The following is a 24,339-nucleotide window of genomic DNA, read 5'->3' as shown; positions in this document are numbered from 1 at the left end:
GTTACGTGCAAAATATCGTGCAAGTAATAGCAATTGTACATACGATCAATGAACGAAACTCGGAAAGGTTTAAGCACGGAACAAGAACTGTTTTGACATTTGCGACACGTCTACATAGGAATATAAACGAATGAAGTATGTAGAAACGGACGCCGGCCGCTTGATCATATAAATATACGATGTAAGTATGTCGTATCTATTGAAGAAAAAGTGAATTTGATTGAGACTTTCACGCCGATATTTATCGAATATTGGCCCGACTGGGGACCCAGCTCTCGCCAGTATAACATTATTTATAATATTTTACTTCATTCTGCTGCGCTTATACAATATGCTTTAAGAGTGCTGGTTTCGTTTAAATATTCCTTTATATCCGCTACGTTCTAGTACTCGTGACATTGTTGTGTGTATTGCTTATATATATATTTATATATTTATATACATATTCTTTATGGTAGAAAGAAAACGTGGGGCGCGAGGCTAAAACCGATGCTAATAATAACGATATTAATATAACGATATTATTTTATAGTTGAGAGAGAGTTGTCTTAATATATGTATACGTGTATATGTGTATGTACGGTATATAATTGCATGTATATCGAGTGCGTGTATGTGATTTCCGTATTGTATATATATATATATATATATATATATATATATATATATATATATATATATATATATATATATATATATATATATATATATATATATATATATGTGTGTGTGTGTGTGTGTGTGTGTGTGTGTGTGTGTGTGTGTGTGTGTATGTATGTATGTATATATGTATATATGTTTACGTAAGTATTGTAATATACTTACTAGATTATTATGTATTGCGTGTCATGAAACGCATCCTCTTGTAGTAAAGCCTCAGTGTGCGATACAAATGTTTCTCGTTTTGTATTCGTTTGGTGTACAGAAGTGGTGATTAATCGGCGGGCTTAATTATCGCGCTTCTCGACTTTCGATTTTTCCCGGCGCTTTGCACGCTTTCACTCCTCGCGTGAAAAAAATCGAATCTTCTCCTTCGATATTTCTCCGCTTTGTAACGCGTCGCGTACCGGAAGTGTCATAACGAGCATATAATCAGCAGAGTAGCTTGCGCAATCGTGACAAGAATATTCTGTTCTGGCGTGTAATCATTCATATATATATATGATAACGGTTTACCGTCTTACATGACACATCTGTATAATCCGGTACAATTTCTTCCTCTATACTCATAAATAAGAGACATGTCGCTTCTATCTGGAATTTATTATTGAACTACGTGATATCTATCGACGACATTCATCGTGAGTTATTTCCGCAGAAGCGTATTTTCGCGCGCCGGACATTAATTGACGAATTGCTGAATAATAAAAGCTGACAATGAGTAATAGTCGATTTTTCTATTTTTACCAAGCACTCTTGAGCTCTTCCAAAAATCTGATTTGTCAAAATAACAATTTAATTTATATACGCGTACACACACAGAATTTTCACGTTCGCTATGATTTTTGAGCCACTTCCAGATATAGTTTGACAATTTACATAAAGTGTAAGCCAGAAGCTTCTCAGGTTTAAGATTCTTTTGGGGATCGATAAGGATGACTAGTTATTGACTCGTTTTTGACTCTGTCAGTAGAAGAGTCCGGTATATTTGGTGTGTATTTAACGTTATAACTAGGTTTTGAACACATCGATCTCTAAGTGTCGTGCTGTTAAGCGCATCTTATTATTGGAGAAGAATCTAAGGTACCTTCGGGATTTTTTAAAACTCGATGTACAACGCGAAACTGATACCACATTTGTTTAAGGATGCTTACGATACTCTGACAATATATTATCGCTCTAATGCTGAGTATTCTTGTTAGATAATTGTTATTATACTTTGAAACATATAAAAGAAAAATATAAAGACCTGCATAAACTTCAATTCTTGAATATTCAATATCATTTTTTAATAATATTACGTATAATAGCTGATAAAATACTACGTATAATAGTTAATTATCCTATGCATTAATTTTTTCATTATATCAATTTTCACGTTAATGCCATTTTGTTGCAAATTTTTATTATCACAAATGATATTATATCGCAAAGTAGTGAAGAAAGCACGGTAATAGTATTTTGATATTGTATTAATGTAAGCATCCCTATCACGAATTATAAATTGGACCTCGATGTTAGCATATTTTGCCAAAATCGTCATATCTATATTTATCCCTCGCTATTCAATCCTGTCCGATCGTATGCAATCTTGTGAAATGTCAGCGTAAATGATAATCATATTATAGTGGCACTGATAGATGATAGTGATATTACGATGTAAATTATATAACATGTATTAATGCTTTAATATATCCCAATGCGACAGCAAAATTTTTGCAAATAATCGTCAAATGATTAATATATCGGAATGCTTATCCTACGCTTTTGTTACAGTACAGAATATAATTAATGATTTAATGCAATGCCTGCTTGTGCTCCAAATATATTATATATTTGAAGAAAAAATCGAGGAGAATTTTTGAAATACGAATCCAATCTATAACACGAATTTGCATACTTTAAATCGTAGTTTGGTCGCCGTAACTATAATATTTGTGCTATTCATATGAAATATTTGATTTCTCTTTTAAGGAGCTCGATTACACGTCCCTCGTTTGGATTACGATTATCGTTTTCGATATGCAAATTTCAACACAGGTTGAGTCTTCCAGTTTGAAAGTTAGTTTTATTAATAATCTTCGGTGTAGACGATTCTTTTTTTGCAATCATAGATCACTATGATAATGAAATGGAGTTCATTTTTAACCAAGCGATTGACGCTAGCACAACCGACTCTTTTTGTAATTAACGACTTCGGTCTTTTCGCGTAGCAAGTCGAACACCGACCGGGCGTCCAATTAGACTCGTTTACGTTTTTGGTCGATCTACGATATCGCAAAAACTGCAGTCTGTCGCAATGATAGTCGAGACTGCAGGATAGCACGTAATTTCGGGGCTCGAGAGATCGTTTTTTATACTACCTCTCCGTTCTGTTTTCTTTCTTAATCTTTTTTTTTTTTCATTCTCTTCTTCTCACTTATGCCTAAAGCAACTAGCAAACGGTTTAAAAAATTGTCAAGGCTTTTTCGCTGGAAGGAATTATGAAATGCGTGGCGCATCGTTTATCTGGTCTGTGTCTAACACAGTTTATCTTATCCGAGAGGAGAATCTTGTCGCGTCGCGCGCGCCGAGATTGAAATTCAAAGTCCACAGAAGAATCTCGGTCAGTTATGGAAAAAATTGAGTTGGCGTATCGTGTCGTGCCCCGTAAAAATTTTCGCGCCTTCGACGAATTTCTATCCGCGGATCCGGATAATTATGATCGAGCATTCTTCGCGATACATAACGAAGAGCGCCGTTCTATCTTCAATCGCTCGTAAAGCCTTCCTCTCCGGCCTAATCGCATATATCGCGAGCTGCACAGCATATCGAAAGTATCGATTCACCAGCGATTCACCGAAAACCACTTGATTCGAGTCACCGACAAGCCAATTGTGTTCATCGTTTAGCGCGATCTCCCGCGAACAGTCGACGGGTGCGTGTATTATGCGTGTACGTACATCCGTGTGTCGCGCGTCTTCGGAAAATTACGCAAGCCGTCACCGCCAATTAGCGCGGATTGTATTTGGACGCGTATATCGGCGTATCGATCAGTGACGATGCAGTCGCCACGAATGCAGCAGGCAAATCGAATCGACGTGTGCGCGAACTGCATTCTTCTTTCTGGATTAAAAACCCAGCCGCAGCCGACGTTAGCGATTCTCCGAGAAGGGGCAAAGAATTTTTCATTACATAATCCGATTTGCCCTCGCAATTTTCACACAATCGGCTATTACGCGATAGGCGTGATCGGTCATGTGCGATTTTGCAGCTTTGGATGCAAATTCTAATTCAATTTCTGCGTTTTTCGCACGCGTAAAAACGCGCCGTTATACAACGGGGTGATAAAAGGAATTTGGACGCCGCTTGCGAATTAAAACGAAATATCGGGCGCGGACGGAAATCACAATTAAATCAAAAATAAATTGAAATATGAAACGACGGTCAAGCGTGCGCGGCGCGGTCGGATATTGCAATTAAATCAAAGATAAATTGGAGCGAAATGACGGTCGACCTGTATGTGCGGGCTAAATTAAAGTTAAATCAAAGGTAGATTAAAATAAAATGACACGGGCGCGAATTCGTCCCATGTGGAAGTGAATTAAAAACAACGTTGAGTTTTACAGGCCGGTGGCCAGATTCGCTTTAATTCATATTATACGGTAAAATTAAACGGCGGTTTGATATCAGTTTGATAAAAAATACAACGATTTCCATCGTCGGATTCAGAGACACGCGTAATTAAATACATCGGGACCCGCAGATCGAGACGTGCCAAAGTGAACGAACGGCCATTTTCACGGTGAACTTGTTGATTAGAGTGTACGATACAACCGAAATTTTTCCAATCTGACCTTAAAACCACGGAGGAGCAAGATAGAACACCCAAAATAGTAGGGTAGAAGAACTTTTAGTATAGTCTTTGTGGAGAGAGGATTATTGTGTATGTATATATATATATGTGTGTGTGTGCGTGTACGTGTATGTATGCTGCGTCATTACGCGTATACGTTTGCATGCATAATATGCGTACATGCGTAGAAGAATCCCCGTTGACCGCGTTAATCGCGCAAAAGTACCCGCTCACACGCACCTCATAGTCTTGTTAGTAGAAGCTGTTTATCGTGTGTCACGTAGAGTGTGCATTTCGACGTTGATTCTGACCTCGACTTGTTGTCGAGCACGCCACGTGAGAGGGCTTTCCTTAGAAGCCGAGTTTCCAAGATCGAAGCGGAAAATACGAAAGGGGAGAATTTTCAAGTTTCGATCGCGGGAAGAGCTTTCCATTCATTTTATTCCTCGCCCAGCTATTACTTCGTAACGATGCCCTAATTATTAAAGACGATATCAGGCGATTAGATTAATTAGTACGTGGACTGCTAATACGTTATCGTTACGTTTTATTTAAATGTACATTTTATTATAATGCATAATATATATATATTACCACAATTCGGAAGTTTAAAAGTATTGACTAGCAACTATACACGCGAAATACTACCTTAAGTAAAGTAGCTTATCGCACGGAATGCTGGCGTTTTCCACTTACAAATCAGAATGGAAATTGCACATGTTTTAGCTTTTTATGCTTGTAACATATGGATATCGATCGTTGTATCGAATCGTTGTACTAGCATAATAATAATAATAATAATAATGCTAATATAATAAATAATAATAAATAATAATAAGATAATAATAAAATAATAATAGTAATAATGTGGTAATATTAATATCAGTAATATATGACAGCTTGTCAAGATATTATATGTATGTGATGTAAGAGCATTACAACAAAATGGCTCACAAATCTGAGATAATGCAAAATACTTAAAAACTGGTAACTTTTTGCACATCTCTGGGAATTGTGTATATTTTTTATGTATATTACATTCTCACACATTTCAATATCTTGACATAACCCGTCAATAATAAATATAAATAATTACGCTTGCATCGACTAGGAATAATATAGTGACTATATTGAAAAAGTAACGACACTTTCGATATATAATAAAATAAAAGCGCAGAGTGAAGAGTACGATATAAACGAATGGTAAATAATGACGAAACGCTGCAAGAAGGTACAAATGAAACAACGAAAGGACGTTATACGAGATATACATATGAGTCAAGCGCGCGATTGGCGCGCAATATTGCGGATTTTCGTTGTGTGCGCTACGCGAATATTATTGCTTAATCGTTTATTGCTCTAGAGCCGCATATTATTTATATGTATATACGCATTATTAGCAGCGTGGGGCGTATTAATCAATGGCTAGTGCCGAGCGAGATAGAAATAAATGAAGGAAAAAAATAATCGGACAAAGCTCCGTTGCGCGTCAAGCATTGCTGGCCGATCCTAAGAATCGATCCAATCGAGAACGAGCTACGCGAAAAATATTGTTCATTCTGTTCTCCTTGCGACTTTCTTTGGCGGCGAGATTCTCTCTACTGTACATGCGAAATACGTTATCGCGCTTTTTCGCAATATAATCGATGCAAAGAAAAGAAAAAAGAATCGGGCGGATCGCCCGCATGCTCGTCGGCCGTTATAATTGTTTTATTGTTTAGTTATTATTTCTTTTAGAGAGCTGCGGCTGCGATTTTAAAGCGCGGATCCACACCCCGCCGATCGTACGTTTATATCACGTTCTTTCTCTCATTGGACAAAAATTATTTTATATTCGTGTATTAAATATGCCGCAATTCGCTATCAATTTTACTTTAAAATGTAGAAAATTGAGAAATTAGTAATTATTATTTTACACGATTTATATAGTTGATCTAATTATGAAGCAAACAAATTTATTCTGATCACACAACTCGATACATTGATCTGCATCTAATGTATTATATATTCATCAGCAGACGTGATTAAAGGTTTTTTTGTGATTAAATATTGAGTGCGACACAATTTACGCAGAATGCATCGCGTGGAATTAATTAATTTTATCTGAATATTGTGATTTAATGTCATTAAAAGAAATTCATATTATTATGTGCAACGCGAATGCAGGAATGTTGGAATCTACATAAATATAATAAAACTAAATATGTATAATAGAAGATATTATAATAAAATATAGTTTTTCAGAAACTCTCTATCGACTTGAAAAATAATAATCTTATAAACGTCGTAAAACGAACGTTGCTATTTTAATAAAATGCCGATTAGACTCCAAGATTTTCACTATCAAAATCGATTAATACAAAAAATACTCCAGAGGTGAGGGGGTGTGGATCGGGCGATCGTTCTCCATCATGCATATAAGCATATCATCGGTTCTTGCTCGAAACTTGGTTAAACTTCGATGTGTTTGCCTCTATATGTATAATTATATAATTCGTTGTGTCGAAACATTGCTTTGACCGTACTTGTCGCGTCATATTTATTTATTTATTTATTTTTTTCTTATATTGCCTCTATAAAATATGTGTTGTATAACAATGTGTTACACGCGTCTATTACTCGAATTTGCTCTAAGTACGTGTGTACGTTGTGAGGATCCGTTTTATAATGCGATACCGTACCTACGCGTATTCGCGTCAGCGATCAGTCGATCGCAAGACACATCGCGTATTTTCCGCTATTATAATCCCGCTTCAGCCACGCACGATTTTCCGTCGCCGATATCTCGCGATAGTCGCTCTTCGCTTCGTGGAACGCGCGCGTCGATAAATCGCATAATCGTGCGAGATACGCAGGTGTGGACGCGACTTTAACTCTCCATATAAAAAAAAAAAAGATACAAAAAGGGTATGTTACGAAGCATAAAGTTTTCAGTTTAATGCGTACCCTTAGAATCTCTAAAGACACTTTGTGTCCGGCTTTTATCTTCACGCGTCAGTTGAAGGCGACGTGTCGTAACTCCGACCGGGTGCAATCGCTGTGCGGTTATTGTGCTTATCGATTAGCCGTAGCTTTCGTCGTTCTATCCAATGGATTAAACTTGAGGAAATTTTTAAAGGAGCGCATCCACTGAACGACCCGATTAATCCTTTCTCTACTTCTACAGTAGCTTCGAGTAACTTCAAACAACCATAATTTTAACATCGCGTCATATTAATTATATTATAATTATTTAAATAGTATAGTTAATACTCTTGTGAAAATGCTCGTCGACTTCAAATAACAGCTGTTTAAAAATGCACTACTTGAAGATACTGACAGCAGCAGAGACGGGGGTTAATTTTTAATGGATCTGGGGTGATTTTTGTACCACCGGAAATATACGCGGTAATATTTCGAGAAGGCTCTTTCTCTCTCTTTGCCGAATGAAAATCAGCGAATTACTGCTACGAGCAAGTCGTCGATCGCACCTGCGCGTCTCGGTGTTACGGCGATCCGGCAGCCTCGATCATTGATCGCGAAGCGCGTGAGAAAGATCGAGGATGCGTCGCGATCCAGATTCGACGGGCGCGCGAATCGCGATTCACGGATCCTGTAAATCTCTTTCGGCTTATTCTCCGTTTTCCTTTTTTTTTTTTTAAATTTAGGCAGCTAAGTATTAATAAATAATGTCTTCGTAACGAGTTCGCGGACTATCGTACGCGCTAGTAAATATATATATATATATATACTATAATATATATATAATAATATAATATCATAATGTAATAGGTATATAATCGACTAGAGTGACTAGACTCTGCAGTGTGGACGTCATCGTTCGACGTGTTTTTTTTTTCTTTTACGACTTAACATTACTGGACGTTTTTATTAATGTTAGACATTATTAATAAACTCACGCTCTCCCTCTCTCTTGCTCCCTTTCGTTCCAATCTAACTCTCTACTCACATCATCCTTTCTTTTCCATCTTTGCTTTCTCTCTCTCTCTCTCTCTTTCTTTCTAACTCTCAATTCTGTCTCTACTGGCACTTTTCTACTTAAAATCTACGGCAAACCTTATATCTCCTCCCTTGCTCTTCGTATCCTCGTGCCTCTTCGCGATCAAGCGGCGATCACGGGGCACCGCTAGCTTTTTCTCGATTCCTCGCTCCTCGTGGCGTCGTTGTTCCCCTTCTCGAAGCGCTGCTACAAGCCTCGATTGGTGTTCTGCGTGGCACTGTTACCGGCATGCTGCTGTTGCTGCATCTCCTCGTCGCGCAGGCACGCCGATTCCAGATGCTTGTTTAGATAGGACTTGAGAGCGAAGGTCTTGTGGCACCTCGAGCACTCGTAGTTTTTATCGGCCGAGTGGGTCTGCATGTGCGCCCGCAGATTCGAGCGGTCGGCGAAAGCCTTGCCGCAGTGGGCGCATCCGTACGGCTTCTCGCCGGTGTGGCTGCGCAGATGACCCTGCAGCAGCCAGGGCCGCGAGAACATCTTGCCGCATACGCCGCAGCTGTGGGCGAGCTTGTGCGTGAGCACGTGCATCGCCAGGGCGGGCATGCTGACATAAGCCTTGCCGCAGTGGATGCACTTCTTGGCCGACTGCGAGTCGAGGCTGCGATGCGTCTGCTTGTGCCGCGACAGGTTCGACGACGTGGCGTACTGCTTGCCGCACTCGGTGCACGTGAACTTGGGCCTGTCCGGCTGGGCCGCCTCCTTGTCGGGCACGGCGGCGCCGTTGCTACCGCCGCTGCTGGCGCCGCCGCCGCCGCCGCGACGTTTCGACCGGCCATCGGACACGAAGAAGGCCTCGTAGGTGTAGGCGACAGTCTTGTTGCCGCTGGTGGTGCTGTTGGACAGATATTACGTGACAATTCGGATTCGAAAACTTTAACGTGAAAAACTCGAATGAAGATCCAAGCGCTAGACTCACCTATCCCTGCCGACGTTGCAGGTTCCGCCAGTGGCCTCCGCGGTTGCTGGCGACTGCGGCTGCGGCGGCGTTTGCTCCTGTTGGCGCAGCTGGTTGGTCTGCGAACTTGGCACCGGCACCAGCACAGAGACCGGTATAGGTTGTTGCGTGCCCGCCGTCGGTGCCGGTTGCAACTGTTGCTGCTGCTGCTGCTGCTGTTGCTGCTGTTGCTGCTGCTGCTGCTGCACAGTCGCGGTCGCGTTCGGGGCGACGACGTTTGCGGCCGCGGGCGGCGGCGGCAGCGGCGGCGGCGGCGGCGGCGGCGGTGGAGGCGGAGGTGACAGGGTGTGAATAAAAACGGAGTGCGTGGGCGCGGCGGGCGACGCGCTGAGATCCAGGATGGCCTGCGCGGCCGACAGGTCCTCCTCGGCGGACGTGCGTATCTCCGAGATCGGTTGCAGGCTGTAAGGACGGTAGATGTCCTTCTTCTTGGGCGGTAAGGATAACGCCGTGCCGGTGCTGGTGAAGGACATCGAGAGGCTCTTGCGCGGTGGCAGGCACAGGGGCGCGACAGACGACGACGACGATGACGATGGATTTGTCGTGGTTTGATGCGACGGCGCTTGATGCAAACTCGACCCGGTCAGTACCGGAACCGGTAGCTCCTGCTGCGCAGCCGGGGGTGGCGGCGACGGAGCTACCGGACGCGCCAATTCCGCCGCTGAGCGCAGCGTCGCGTACTTGGGCGGCTCCTCGTGGTTGATCCATGCCTCGTGCGTGTAGCCTAGAAATGGGTAACGAGTAGATTAATTCACAGAGATAGGCGGTTGTAGCTTTATTTGATTAGGTTGTGCTCTTGAGGGGTCTTATCTTCCATTTGTTTAAAGGCGAAAGTTATTACTCTACTGCTCGTACGAGATACAGTCGGAATCGTAAAAGGGTTCTGTTTATGTTTGGTCATTTTATTTTATGTCTCTCGCAATGAATAAATTAGGCAATTTTTGTTATTGTGCTGCTCTGGTTTTACTAAGTTTACTAAATCATCAATATAATCTTGGGGAACATATTTTTATTTATTGTTTCGTCTACTACATATATATCTGTTATTACGCAATTTATTGGTGAGATATCTAAAGTTCTATTCGTTCTCAACATATAGATCGCATTTACGAGGATAAGATATAGACCGGTCAAGCACGTGACATTAAATATTAAAAGATGTATCGAAATGTCCTAATGGAAACGGATATAATGACTGCTATTTAATTTATAATAATTACTCGAGAGTTTCTTTTCAAATGAAAAACACCCCCTCGTAATACAACGACGGAAGGGTAGCGAAGGCGCGGCGTGTGCACGCACGGTATAACATCTCATTCGTCTCTCGGCGGTATGAATATTTGAATTCGTGAATCACTCACGAGTTGCGTGGCGTTTCATTTCCTGTGCGCCAGCTGTTTCCACCGTATACGGTCATTAACGGGTATAAAGGGGGATGGAGGAAAAAAAGTCGGTTGTGTGCAGCGGGAGGTAGCGTTTGGTGGCGGCGCGGCACGTGAACGCGGGGGTGTATAATAACGCGATGTTGTATCTGTTGCGCGCCGCTGTTGCACAGGGGCGGTTCCGGGGGAGGGAAAAGGGGACGAAGAGCGAAATTCGCGCCGCTGCTGTTGCTGGGAAGGACCGCGAAAGATTCATGCGAAATGTGTGCACAAACAGCACCTCGTATATATAACAGCGTATCTTTCTGAGCGCTCTCATTTCCAGCGCCATTATATACGTAAAAAAGAGAGAAAGAGAGAAAAACATATATTATTAAACTCTATTTCAATTAAAATACCAGCTTGCCAAACTATTGCACTCTGGATGTCTGAAGTTTTTTTGCGCGAAGAGTAGATTTATTTAAGTGGCAATATTATAAGAAATTGGATAATATTTTAATAGTTTCTTGTACACACGATTTTATTTTAGATAATTATTCCTGGATAATTTTAATTCAATAATACAAATTATCATGTTATATTATGGATTGATTGAAATTTTAATGATTTGATATTATGATACGATTGGATGACACTCGCCAGAATTTAATAAATATTTGACATAATAAAAACTTGTGTGTGTGCAGTAAAATATCGAATCGCAGTTCGTGTATTTTTGTATTAACTTTTAATAACAACGTTACAAAGCAAAAATAGGTAAATGATATAACATAAAAATGCAAAATTATTGTGGCTATTATCTGCATAAATTTAGGATAACGATATGAGGCTCGTATATATCTGAGATTTGTAAATCTCGAAAACAATTTTGGATAGACTCGCGTCTGTCGCATGACTTTAAACCATTGCTACTCGCAATTCGAATGTTACCTCGTTATTAGTTATTGATGCCGTCTAAACCTCGTTTGTGTTTCTTTTATTGCTCCCGACAATGTAGACAAGGCACGCAACGGACGACTTTCGCCGTGAAATCGATACGCGTACCGTTCAGCTGGTTACGTAACGCGAAAGTCTATGCCGTAAGCAGCGAACACACTATATTATGTAAGGAGTAATTAACGAGCGTTTCTATCTCTAATTTAAACGTCTCGACAATTCGGATCGAATTATTCGTTATTGCGAAAAGAACGTGAGTCAATTTTTCTGTCAATAACGCAAAATACCTTTTTTTATTTTTTTTTTATTTTTATTTTTTTATTTTTTTTTATTTTCTTTCTTTCTTTTTTTTTTTTGCAGAAGAGAATATTACTTTTGAAAATATATATTAGTAGCTAAGGATATATATATTCGATTTGTCCACTTCTCTAACTATATCTGTATTATGAGGATAAAAGTGGGAATGGTAATAAACAACAGTTTTTTACCAAACCAAATATTTAATAATCAAGACTTGTGAAAGTTTTTTTTTATTATTGAAAAAAAAATTTATATGGGCTTTTCAGAAATAATCAATTATTATTTTTAGATCAATTAGTTAATTTTATTAATATAATGTTCGATAATATTTATGATAAACAAAACAATATTTTTTTGTTGAAAGCCAATACAAATTTTTTTAATTAAGATTTAATTCGACGTCATATCTTTTCGCATCTGAAGATGTAATATCAGGTAAATATCTTAGCAACTATGCTTTTTTTCTCTTTAAATTCAAATCTATTAAAAATTCGCTGGGAAGCAAGATTATTATAGCTGGGACGTAATTGACAAAAATACTTTTGTTTTGAATCAGTCAGGTTTGGAAAACTGATTCGTGTCCTGACTTTTTTCAAGGATAAATTGCTTAAGTTTTCGACAAGGCGTACCGTCACGTGCGTCAAACGCGTTTCTTACCGAACATCCTATTCCAACCGACGCTACTTTTCCCCTAAATAGACGAGGGTCCCAGGGGATGGCGGAAAACTGGAAAGCGAATAAATCAGAAAAGTGTGCTGCTCGCGTGCGATCGATCAGCTGGCGCGTATCTATTATTGGCTAAAATAAAGGGAAGTCAACACAGAGGTAAAAGAGAACGGCCATGTCTGCAAGTGCATTTCATCAACGGCAAAAGGAGCGCAGCAGTTGTGGAGCGAGAAGGGTGGAGGGGTTGCAAGAGGGTCGTATAGGGCGGAGGGGGGAATCAATAACAGCGAATGAACGCTCCCACGCGCTCCCACGAGTCCGTTGATTCTAGGCTCTTTTAAAGACCGATAAAAATCTCCGTTGCGATTAACGTTAACGTCGAGTTTCTTCCTTTGTTTTGTCCCTTCTCTATCGAGGATTGTAGAATAGTGGAAACGCGGATGCGATTTTAAAAAGACCGTAAAACTTAATGAATCATATTGTTGTTATTTATTAATTAATTTACATATTTTGTCGTTGTGGCAGTCATTGACCGTACGCAATTTATCGCAGAATGCATAAGTGGATATAAAAGAGATAGTCTCTATGAAAGACATAACAAAGAGAAGAAAGGAAATGTGACTTGTAAGGTTTCGTTCTTATACTTTATTATCGTATCGTTGTATTTACTTATCGATGCGATATAATTTGATTTAGATGATACCTGTTTCAACCTGTTTATGGTTTCTCTCGATTAATGAGAAGTTCATATACGAAGAACTGTATAGATAGAGATTTACTATTTTCGTGATGTTATATTGGTAATAAAAGTGAGAAAAATTTGCTTTTATTATAGCGAAGAAAGTATAGTTTTATTCAAAGTATCTGGTTAAATCACATTTTTATCGATTGATGTGATGTAATTACTGTCTTTATCTGATTTTTAACTTACACTTAGGAAATAATAAAATCATTAAATAGAGCGGTGTAAAGTGACATGAATTATCTATGAATTCTAGGTGGATTCTCTATATCTACGTCATCTATCACAGATCACAGATATAGCCCATAAAGCATATTTATATACCTTGAATGAACATTCCGCACATTCCTGTAGATTTATCGCCTCTGATCTTTATCGACCCTGTGAGCGCAAAACAAACAGCAAGTATAAATTATACTTGATCTATCAAATCATTTATAATCAAATAAAAATTTATATTTTTGTGTCGTCAAATTATTTGCGATAGTAAATCGCAAAATAAAATATTGATCATAAATATGTATCATATTTTGATATCTAAATGAACATAAAACATAAAAATATAAAAATATAAAATCTCAGCTACAATAAAATTTTAAATTAATTACATTTTATCGATAAAATTGAGATGAGCTAAGAATTTTTTTATTAGATTTACATTTTTCATAATAAAAGAGTTATTTAAGAATTAATGTAGTAATTTTTCTTCCGAGATATTTTTTGCTGTAAGAAATATCATTACCTGCCCTCATATAGTTTATCTCATGGATGATCAGAGAAATGGCGGGACCTTATCATGTATATATATATTACCTTATCAAGTGAGTAAAAACCAATCGTTAATCGTACAACAAGAAAGTCAAGGACAAAGAAACCTGTTAGAGAACGTACATTCTTATATTTTTCTTACGTGACTGTAATCCTGTTGAAAATTTAATCTCCGTGATGATAGATAAACTTTCGTACGACTTGCTTTTCCTTCTTATAATTCTGTTGTATAGTGTGTTTGTTTAGTATATGTATGATAAAAGTAGATCTAAATAAGAATTCACACAATGAATCATGCACAGAACTTTCTGTTGCGTGAACCTAGAGAGAGAGAGAGATCTTTGTTACATAAAATATTCTTTACAGATTAGAAAGCTTTCGTCAATTATAAAATTATATAATGTTAATTATAAAAACAATTATCTTTAGATATTTATTGAAATAACAAATTATAACATATTATTTTATTTGTTTTAAAGAATATTACATAGTCAAATCTTAAATTTTAATTTGCAAAAGTTAATTGGCAGAACGATTGTAGTTAAATCGTGGCGTAGCGATAAAAAGAGAACACTTGTTACATAACGTCATTTGCACCATTGTGTGAACACGTGCGCAATCTACTGCCTATAAGCAGCATAAATGAGATAAAAGAAAGTTGTTACTTTGTATACTTTTGGCTTACAAGAATACCTATGAACGATTAAAGCATCGGCGATTTATTCACATGCACGCAAAATTTCAATACGCTCAATTTTCATGGAGTAATTTCATGCAAGAGCCTCACATTTTATAAATATATAAAAAATATTTAAATATGTTTAATAATTCTATCTAATAATATTTACTGTTAAAGAATGATAACATTTTTCAATTAATGGAAAAATATTCTGTTTATTCTTTAAAGTGTGATAATACATTAATATAGATGTAATACAGATCCCAAATAAAAAATTTAAATTGGCAAATAAAAATTCAAACCTTTTCATTTTATTACTTTTATTTAAAAAAATTCTCGTTGTGTTGAAAACAACTTTTAAAAAATTGGTAACAAATTAAAATTCAGAATTTGTTTTTGCTTACGTAATACGATTATATAATTCGTGTAAAATTTGTACGAAGTTATTATATACAAAGTAAATATTTTATAATAATAAAACAGGTTTCACCGCCCGTGAATATTCAATAAACAGTTCACTTGACATAATCCGATATCGTAGGCGTATTCATCCACGTCATAAAAGCAATTTGACTAGATAACTGTTCTGGATAACTGCGGTTACACAACAAACAACGACGTCAAAACGCAGTCAGTTTCCTCCATGTCTGATTGAGAGCTCAATAAATGCGATGGACGAAATAGCCCTTGACTACAATAGCTTACAATGACATATCGGGATCATGACTCAACGTAAGGGTGCCAAACGTGATCGTCGACGTGATCGACGATCTACAGACGGGTGTGTCGCCATGTACGTACATACGTATATACATATGCGAACACATGGGCGATTTCGCGAACGGTTTTCCACGGGAAAACGTGGAAACGCTCGTTTTGCTGCGGTCGTTGACAAACTTATCTCTCCGCATTTCGACGCTCGTATAATATGGCGCGTTTAAGCAACTACCGCATTATCTGTCTATAGCGCACGCCAGCGTCTGTAATAGGCGGGTGTGTCACCCTGCGTGCTTGACGCATGGCCAGACTGCACCGGATGCCGAAGCTAGCGAGAAGCCTTTACAAAACAAAAAGAGAGAAAGAAAAAAGGAAAAGAAAAGAACGATAACTGAGAAATTCTTTTCTTGCGCGAATCAAACAAGAAAAATCCTGGGTCTTGGGCGTGGCGCGTCTAACCTACACTCGCGTTACATCATGTAAAAGCGGGCATTTGGCGTGACCGCGTTATGCTGCCGCATTGAGGAGACCCTCAGAGGAGAACTTACTCACCGTGATAGTACAGAGCGCCGGAAGCGTTGAGGGGCGGCGGACTGGGGGCCGTAGCCCCCGCCGTGGGACTGTGCGGCCCCCAACAGGTCTGCTGATGATCGACCTGATGGTTATCGACGTCTCCGACCACGTCGATTTCCTCGTCCTCGATCGGCTCATGCCGGCTGTGCGACCGCTTCTCCATAGCATCCGCGGTCTGATGCAGCAGATGATGTTGCGCCTGCTGCTCCTGCGGGCTCGCGGCCCCGGATGGCGTCGCGTCCTTCTGCTCGTTCGCCTGATCGTCCACGCGGGCCTGCCACTGATTCCACTTCCACTTTTTCGCCATGAGACAGCGTGGCATAATGGTGACGCGGATCGCGTCGACCGACGATGGCACCAGGAACCGGCGATGGCAATGGCCGTCGTCGTCCGATCACCAGGGACAACGACTCGGACAAGCCCGATGGAACGGTACACCTACGCGAGACACCACCGACACCGACACGTTCAACACCAACAACCGCAGCACCAACCGCAGCACCACCGATGTCGTCGCGATCGACGATAACCGCGGCTACGGCGCGTTCTCCGTCGCCGTCGCGTCTGCTGGCTGCCCCGCCTCTTCCGCGGACGTTGCCGTGGTGGCCGACGTTACCGCGACGTCGACGTCTACGTCGCGCCCGTCCGTCGCCCGGGCCGGTCGTCTGTGTCTGCGGCCCGTCGTCAAACCGGTGGACGTTGGAAACACCTCGACTAGGTGGCCGTTCGCTGGCCGGCTTCGCCTTCGTCCTACGTGGTACGCGCTGGTGTGGGACCTGCAGTCTCGTCATCGGCGCGGCAAGGGCGGCTCCTTAAACGGATGCACCACCACCGCCACCATGCCAGCCACCGACGCGCGGCCTGCGTTTCTTGCGAGCTATGCTTGAATTTGATTTTCTTTGTCCGCTCGAGGGGTTGATCGTCAAGATACTCCTACCTGGACCGTTCCTTCCGCGGTTTGCGGTCTGTATACGAGTAAATGTGTCTGTGTGTGTGTGTGTGTGTGTGCACGCGCGCGCGCGCGCCTGTGTATATATACGTTCGCGTGACTGTGTGTGTGTGTGTGTATGTGTGCGTGTGCGTGAGTCTAGGGGTGGCTTTCCTCTGCGCCCCGAGACTTTGCCGAGAGGACCGACTGACTGACTGACTGACTCGAGACCGTTCGTCCGTTTGTCCGTCCGTCCGTCCGTCCGTCCGCCCGTCCGTTACTCTTTCGGTCGCTCCCTGTCGCGGCTCTCGCCAGTGACAGGGGGTGGCCTCGAATACGACGGCGACGACGGGGTGCGACTGTTTAAGTCGGTGGCGCTGCCGCTCCGCGTTACCGTCCTCCCGACCCCTTACCCCTTCTCCGCGACAATCACCATCTCCGTCGCGCATACGGGGTTGTTCTCGTCGCTCCGCTGCGGACTCGACCAGTCAGCAGCACCCCCGGCGTCCCTCCGTTGCGGCTCCCCTACGGATGGAGAATTGAAGGGTGGCGCTGCTGTTGCTGCTACTGCTGCTGCTGCTGATAGTGATGGTGATGGTCTGTCTGTGCGAGGGGTTGCACAGCTACCCCTCGAGAGTGCTGATGTCGGTTCTCGATTCCTGCAGGTCGCTCGTTGTGGTCGTGCATGCGTGACACGCGAGCGTGGCACGAGGGCGAGCGATGTGTTGACGATGTCAATGGCGTAGGGCGCGAATTGTTTGCGCAGTATCGCAGCCGTTAATCGTTGTATTTTTATAAGAGACGAGAAAATCTTTTGGAGAAAAGAAACGTCTGTATTATAAAAAGTGACCTCTGTTATATGTAATTAAATAATCTTTTTAATTAGAGATGAATAGTTTACTAATAAAAATGAAGCCACCAAAATAATTTTCGAGATATAAGCGATTAAGAAAGTGAAAAACTTTTCGCACATAAAATTTGTAAGGGAAATATTTATCTAAATATACAATAAAATTGCATTTATTAGGTAGAATTTACTTGAATAGAATTTTAAACTAAATTTTGCAAGAAAGTTGCTATAAAAAATTTCCTCGATACTTTTACCAACAATAAAAAAAGAGCGATTAATAATTGGCTAATTTATTAGCAAGAGGTAGGATTGTATATGTAAGATTATTGGTAAACCACAAAAAATTAAAGTTTATTTAAATTAGAGAAATACATACACAAACATAAATTTTATTTTTTGAAAATAGCAATATATTGTAAGCAGTGTATTGTAACCGCAATATTTCGTTTTGCCCTTATAAACGATGATTTTGTATTCATACTACGTTCACCCGTGCTTTGCGTAAAGTTGAATTTATGTTATACAACGTATTTTTTTTTTTTTTTAAAAGCTTGCTACGTAGACTGGGTCGCGTAGCCTGATTTAAAATTCGCACATAAAATTTGTAAGGGAAATATTTATCTAAATATACAATAAAATTGCATTTATTAGGTAGAATTTACTTGAATAGAATTTTAAACTAAATTTTGCAAGAAAGTTGCTATAAAAAATTTCCTCGATACTTTTACCAACAATAAAAAAAGAGCGATTAATAATTGGCTAATTTATTAGCAAGAGGTAGGATTGTATATGTAAGATTATTGGTAAACCACAAAAAATTAAAGTTTATTTAAATTAGAGAAATACATACACAAACATAAATTTTATTTTTTGAAAATAGCAATATATTGTAAGCAGTGTATTGTAACCGCAATATTTCGTTTTGCCCTTATAAACGATGATTTTGTATTCATACTACGTTCACCCGTGCTTTGCGTAAAGTTGAATTTATGTTATACAACGTATTTTTTTTTTTTTTTTAAAAGCTTGCTACGTAGACTGGGTCGCGTAGCCTGATTTAAAAAGGAGATTGGAAAAATGTAAAGCGAGGAAGCTGTGCTGTAATACCTCGTATTCACTACGTTTGCATTTATTCGCAATAAGAGCTGTGAACTATTCTTGCAATTTTAATTATTACATTTTTCGAATTAATTTGCTCGTTAATAATATCTAAATTTTTTATATTTTTAATAATTATCTAATACAAATTAAAGAAAACTAAGTTTTTTCAAATTTACAAACTACATTATTACAATTTTTCTCAGAGAATCGGTAATATTCTCTTCTTATTTCGTAACTTTCTCTACATTTTTTTGCATTTGCTCTAGTTTCCTATAATTGTGAACAAGAATTGGTATCCCAAATACGAATGGAAGTGCGTTTACGTCAACGGCGACACGTGCTTTCCCGGGGAGTTAGTCGAGACGGGATTTCTGATCGACCAGCAGCAAAGACTCTCGATCCCCGGTCATCGACCTTTTACGCTACGTAACGCACACTAAGCTATCTGTAAATCTCTTCCTCGCAAACTCTCCGCCGCTGTTTATCGCACCGTATCGCTTCCGGCAGCGCCGCGTGTACACGCGCATGCACACGCACATAAACACATCCCGAGGCTCCCGCAAAAATCGAAGGGGGAACAGCAGCTGGTCGGGGTGCTACGTTCCCGAGCCTCGTTCCTGGCGTTACGACGAGCGTATAAGAACTCTTTTCCTCTCCCTGTTTCAAGAGAAAGAGAGAGGGAGAGAAAGGACCCCGACGGTAATTCCTACAGAAGATTGGCTGCATAGTGACGATGCGATATACGTCGTCTACTTGTTGTCGCCGACTGTGATGGTAGTGGTGGTGGTGCAAGGGTGGCGCACACGTCGGGGCGCGATACTACGGCAGGGGTGTATCTCCCCTCGTGCAAAAACGAGGAGAAACGAGGGTGGTGTGCGCGGCACGAGCGCAGGAAGGTAGAGAGAAGCGAGACAGGGCGAAAGAGCGACACGTAGAGAGCACGGTAAAAGAGAGAAGAGAAATACCAAAGACAAGAGGGATGAAGAGGGTGATGGAGGAAGGAAAGGGAGGACGAGGGGAACGGTCGCACATGCGCCTGCGTTCGGCATCGACCCGATGTCTAGGCAACACCTGGTAGCGCCCCACGTGCCACGTTAGGGTGGCACCGAAGGGCCATCCCTCCCCGCGCGTTCCGCGATCCATGCCACCGGAATATCGAATATCCCGCCGGCCTTTCCATCCCCTCCTGTCTCTTCCCCCGGGCGTCACTTGTCTACTGACCCACGCCAACGCGAGTAGCGTGGAGAGACGAGAGAGGGAGAGAGAGAGAGGGAGAGAGACAGACATCTTTCGTCCCTCGCTTTCCAAATTCCTGATGCGCCTGATACACGCGCGCGCCGCGGATACCCGGCGCAGCGCGACGACGATGGAATTCCGGGTTCTTTCCCTGGGGTGGGGCGCGCGCGGCCGGAATCTCGATACCCGCGAGCTCGCGCGGGGGTGGCTCCCGCGTCGCGACCGCTCGCGCTGCGTCGAACGATTCGGATTCGGGGAGGCTCCGTGTTACATTACACGCGTCGTAAGACTATCTTGATGAGCGCGCGGTAGTTACGAGGACCGTCTGAGAGAGGATTCTTCGCGAGATTTTGTCGCGGAATATTTTACAAGAAATTTTATTATCTCCCCCTTCAACCCCGTATATCAAACTTGCTGTGTGACAAACGCGTAGTATCAAACTTAATGCGTTGTAAACGCATCGCGGCGTCTCTCAATTTATCGCGCGCTTTTGCCGTGTTCTCGATTTCGCGAAAAATGTTCTTCGCTCACACAGACGGACGTGTATGCGGAAATTCGCATGGATGATAACGCGGGAGGAATTTAAACGAGAAAGAGAGAGGGTTCGTACATCGCGATCTATTTTCTATCATGGAATTTAGTCACTTTCTGCATCTTCATTTCTCGACGCTATTCCGTCAACACAGTTAAACGCGAGGAGACCTCGATCTTTGAATTCGATAAAGAGAATTGAAAATTTCTGTCGCGGATAATATTTGCTAATTGGAATCTTCTCAGGAATAGAATAATATTACGTAGGGGGTGACCTAGAATTCTTGTTCTTGCTCCAGGCCTTTCAACTACTTTGATTTCATTTTCTCGCCTCAAGTTCGAAAATGGCAAGGGAGATCTCGAGATATCGAGACATCTATTTGGAGAATAGTATCAAATTAAATATTTTAAATTAATTATGGCAAATTGTGAGATGCACACAAGTTGTATGACTTGTATCGACGTTATGTCTTTTAGACAAAAATTTAACGTGCAATTTTTGAATTTAGCCTACGATAATCTTTGCGCTGGGCTTTATCTTAAGCGACAGAGAATTAAATGCAATGTGAACTTCTTCATTAACACAAAGAAATTATTTCCACTTGGCGGAGTTATCGCGCGATCCCATTATCTTTCGCGTAATCCCGCGCGACAGCCTCTCGTCCGGTTTTATCCGATATTATTCCGCTAAAATCTTGCTTCGAGAAGAGCTCCGCGCGAACGGGACGGAGGGATGGGGAGTGTGCCATCAACGATAATCTATTACCAAACGCGGTGCAGCCACAAAGGGCCGATAAGCCCTCTGTACAGCCGCGCCTCTCACCTCGCGACACATCGGTTACGCGAAATCGTTATTAATTAGTCCGGCTTATCGTAAAGTATCGAGGCCACGCCGAGGTGCCTTTGAATTATTTCTATGGACATGAGCTCGCTCAGTCACGTAGGGTATTTATCTTGAATCCCCTTCTTACAGTGAAGCGCGTTCACGACGATTGTCCGTATAACATTTATCCCCGGTATTATCCGCGATATAGTGAACAATTTTATAAAAGAACACAGTAATTCTCTGTTCAATTATGCACGTTGATACGCCTCCACATTTGGAATAATTTAGGTTTCTAGGAGAGAAGACTGGAGAAATAATTGTCTAATTGCCTGTATATAATTTTAGAGCGTACAATTGTACAATATTTTGCGCCGCGCTTTTGTGGATCGCAAAAAACGATAGATTAAAACAGTAGAAAATGCCAATTTCGGGCAGACATTATCGAGAGTTACATTTAAAAATGAGAAGATGAAACTCTCCTCTCTCCTCTCTCTCTTGTTTATTCTTAGTTAACGGTGAATAGGAATAATTTACGAGGCACCGTATGCCTCGATTTACATCCTGATTCAGGCGCTGTCGGGGGCACGCGAATACGAGGGCGAGATTGTGCGAAATCAGCCCACCCGCATAGGCGATAGGAATCGCGCGCTCCAACGACACGCCACTCGCTCTCGTGTCCCGCAATCTCTCTCGAGATACTTGAAAGGTCGTCGATGTGGAAGACCGAATCGCCCCGGGTGTTATAAAGAGAGCGCCCGCTAACGAGATATTTCGCTGCTCGCGTGTGTGTGTGCGCGCGTGTGTGTGTGTGTGTGTGTGTGTGTGCCTCAATCGGGGCTACGCAAATATTTTGATTTCGAACCGGCGCGCGACGATCCGACGTTCGTCGGAAATTTCTCCACGTCGAGTTGGACGGTTTGGTGACGTGTTTTCCTTCTCCGTCGTCGACGAATATCAACGCGTCTTTTCCAATTACGGTTACTTTTCGAAGTCGTTGAAATTTCGTATCGCTATTTTATGCGAGATATTAATTTTGATTCTGACCTTTTGCAATTATCTTTTATCCATTTCAGGCCGATTTATATTGTAAAATGTGATATAGTATCGTCATAATTACTATAATAAATTTCTACATTTCGTCCGAATTTAATATAATATCCGTAAATATTGCTTCTAAAGAAAAGAGAGTAATTGCTAATATATTATACACGCTTGCTCGAATTTCTCCGATATAGCGAGGCGCAACGCGATTCTACGCGGAATCGAACCAGAAGCGAATCGAAACCCGATTGTGCAGCCGATTGTCGTCACATTGCCGCTGTATAAGTCGCTTAACTCGCATCCACAGGTAGTTGATTTCGTTGTCCGGATTTTGCTGGCTTCACGACCGTGTTGGATTGCACTCCCATGTTTGAATACAAGAATGGCAAAGAAGGGGAAAAGAGGAGGGTGAGGACTTTGAGTTTTGGCTCGCGAGTTGCCAAGCGTATTTTATTCTGGAGAGTGCTTTGTAAACTTTCACGCAGTTGCGATCGCATTCTTATGCACGGTGGATCTTTTGTAGACGGCAAATTGATGGCAAATCATGAAAGAAAAAAAAAATGAAAAATTATAATTTTTTTATATTAAAGAATATGATTGCACATATAATTAATCAAATTATTCGTGAAATCTTTGTAATATCACAAGTAGTGTATTTTTGTCGATAATTCTATCGTTTACTACACTATCATAATCCAAGACAGCAAGAAACTTAAGACGCTTAAGTATCCTCTCTCGCCGATCTCTCGTCGAAACGTCTGGCGCTCCAAGCCATGGCCTCAAACTGTCAAAGGGTCGTTATGCGCAACAATTTTCGGACCGTTTACTGTTCTTCGTTCGCGCCGAATGAAAAGCGACGTCAAGAAAAGCGGGAAATAATGTCAGAATAGAGTCAATCGTCGAACTATACGCGCGGCCGCATAAAGCATCAGGCTTTTTTATCCTTTACTCGCTGCATCTCGGAGTACACGTCAAAGTGTTTCGCGATTGAAATCACGCGAACCGTGCAAGGGCGCCTGTTACACAACGCGCATACGAGCGACGAGCACACGACCGATCGATCTTTCACATAGTTATATCTAATATCCGAAATTCGGTTTACCAAGCAGCCGAAACCTTGAACGCTCCAAGGCTTCTCCCGAAAGTGTCGAGTTTAGATATAAACGATTCGATTAAATAATCGTCGAGTATAATTAATAATTACGAGAAACTATATAATTACCGATATTTTTTTGCTATTCCAGAAAGAGTTTAGAAAATAAATTTCACTCTCTGTTCGATTTGGAGAAAAAATCATTTGAATCGGGTTCTTAATTAATATAAAAAAATTAATGTAATTAATTACGTGAAATAATTATATCTTTTATGTTGCGCGATATAATATATAGTAATGTTAATTTTATGTCATTATTAAGTTTTAATTGTGCATTTTATTTATTGTGTTATAACATGTGAGATCAATTTTTTAACAAGGGAGACTTTTGAACAAGTTTATTGAAACGACGTAAATTATATTTATCACAAAAATAATTATACTAATTTTATATACATATATATACAATACACTAGAAGAGAGAGAGAGAGAGAGAGAGAGAGAGAAAGAGTGAGGGGGG

The 24,339-nt window shown here is 40.9% G+C and overlaps 1 protein-coding gene across 1 annotated transcript; it reads right to left on the bottom strand.

Moving 5' to 3' along the window:
* Window positions 1–8,115: 8,115 nt before the first annotated feature.
* On the bottom strand, window positions 8,116–16,672 carry LOC115245302 (zinc finger protein 628-like). Its single transcript, XM_029823565.1, has 3 exons — window positions 16,193–16,672; window positions 9,412–10,174; window positions 8,116–9,327 (listed from the first exon to the last, which is right to left on the bottom strand). Exons 1-3 carry the CDS (start codon window positions 16,533–16,535, stop codon window positions 8,682–8,684), a joined length of 1,752 nt encoding a protein of 583 aa, XP_029679425.1. The 5' UTR covers window positions 16,536–16,672; the 3' UTR covers window positions 8,116–8,681.
* Window positions 16,673–24,339: the final 7,667 nt, after the last annotated feature.

This window comes from Formica exsecta, unplaced genomic scaffold (genome assembly GCF_003651465.1).
Source record: "Formica exsecta isolate Colony F162 unplaced genomic scaffold, ASM365146v1 scaffold933, whole genome shotgun sequence".
In the NCBI taxonomy this organism is placed as follows: domain Eukaryota; kingdom Metazoa; phylum Arthropoda; class Insecta; order Hymenoptera; family Formicidae; genus Formica; species Formica exsecta.
This window is presented reverse-complemented; position numbering and strand designations above follow the sequence as displayed.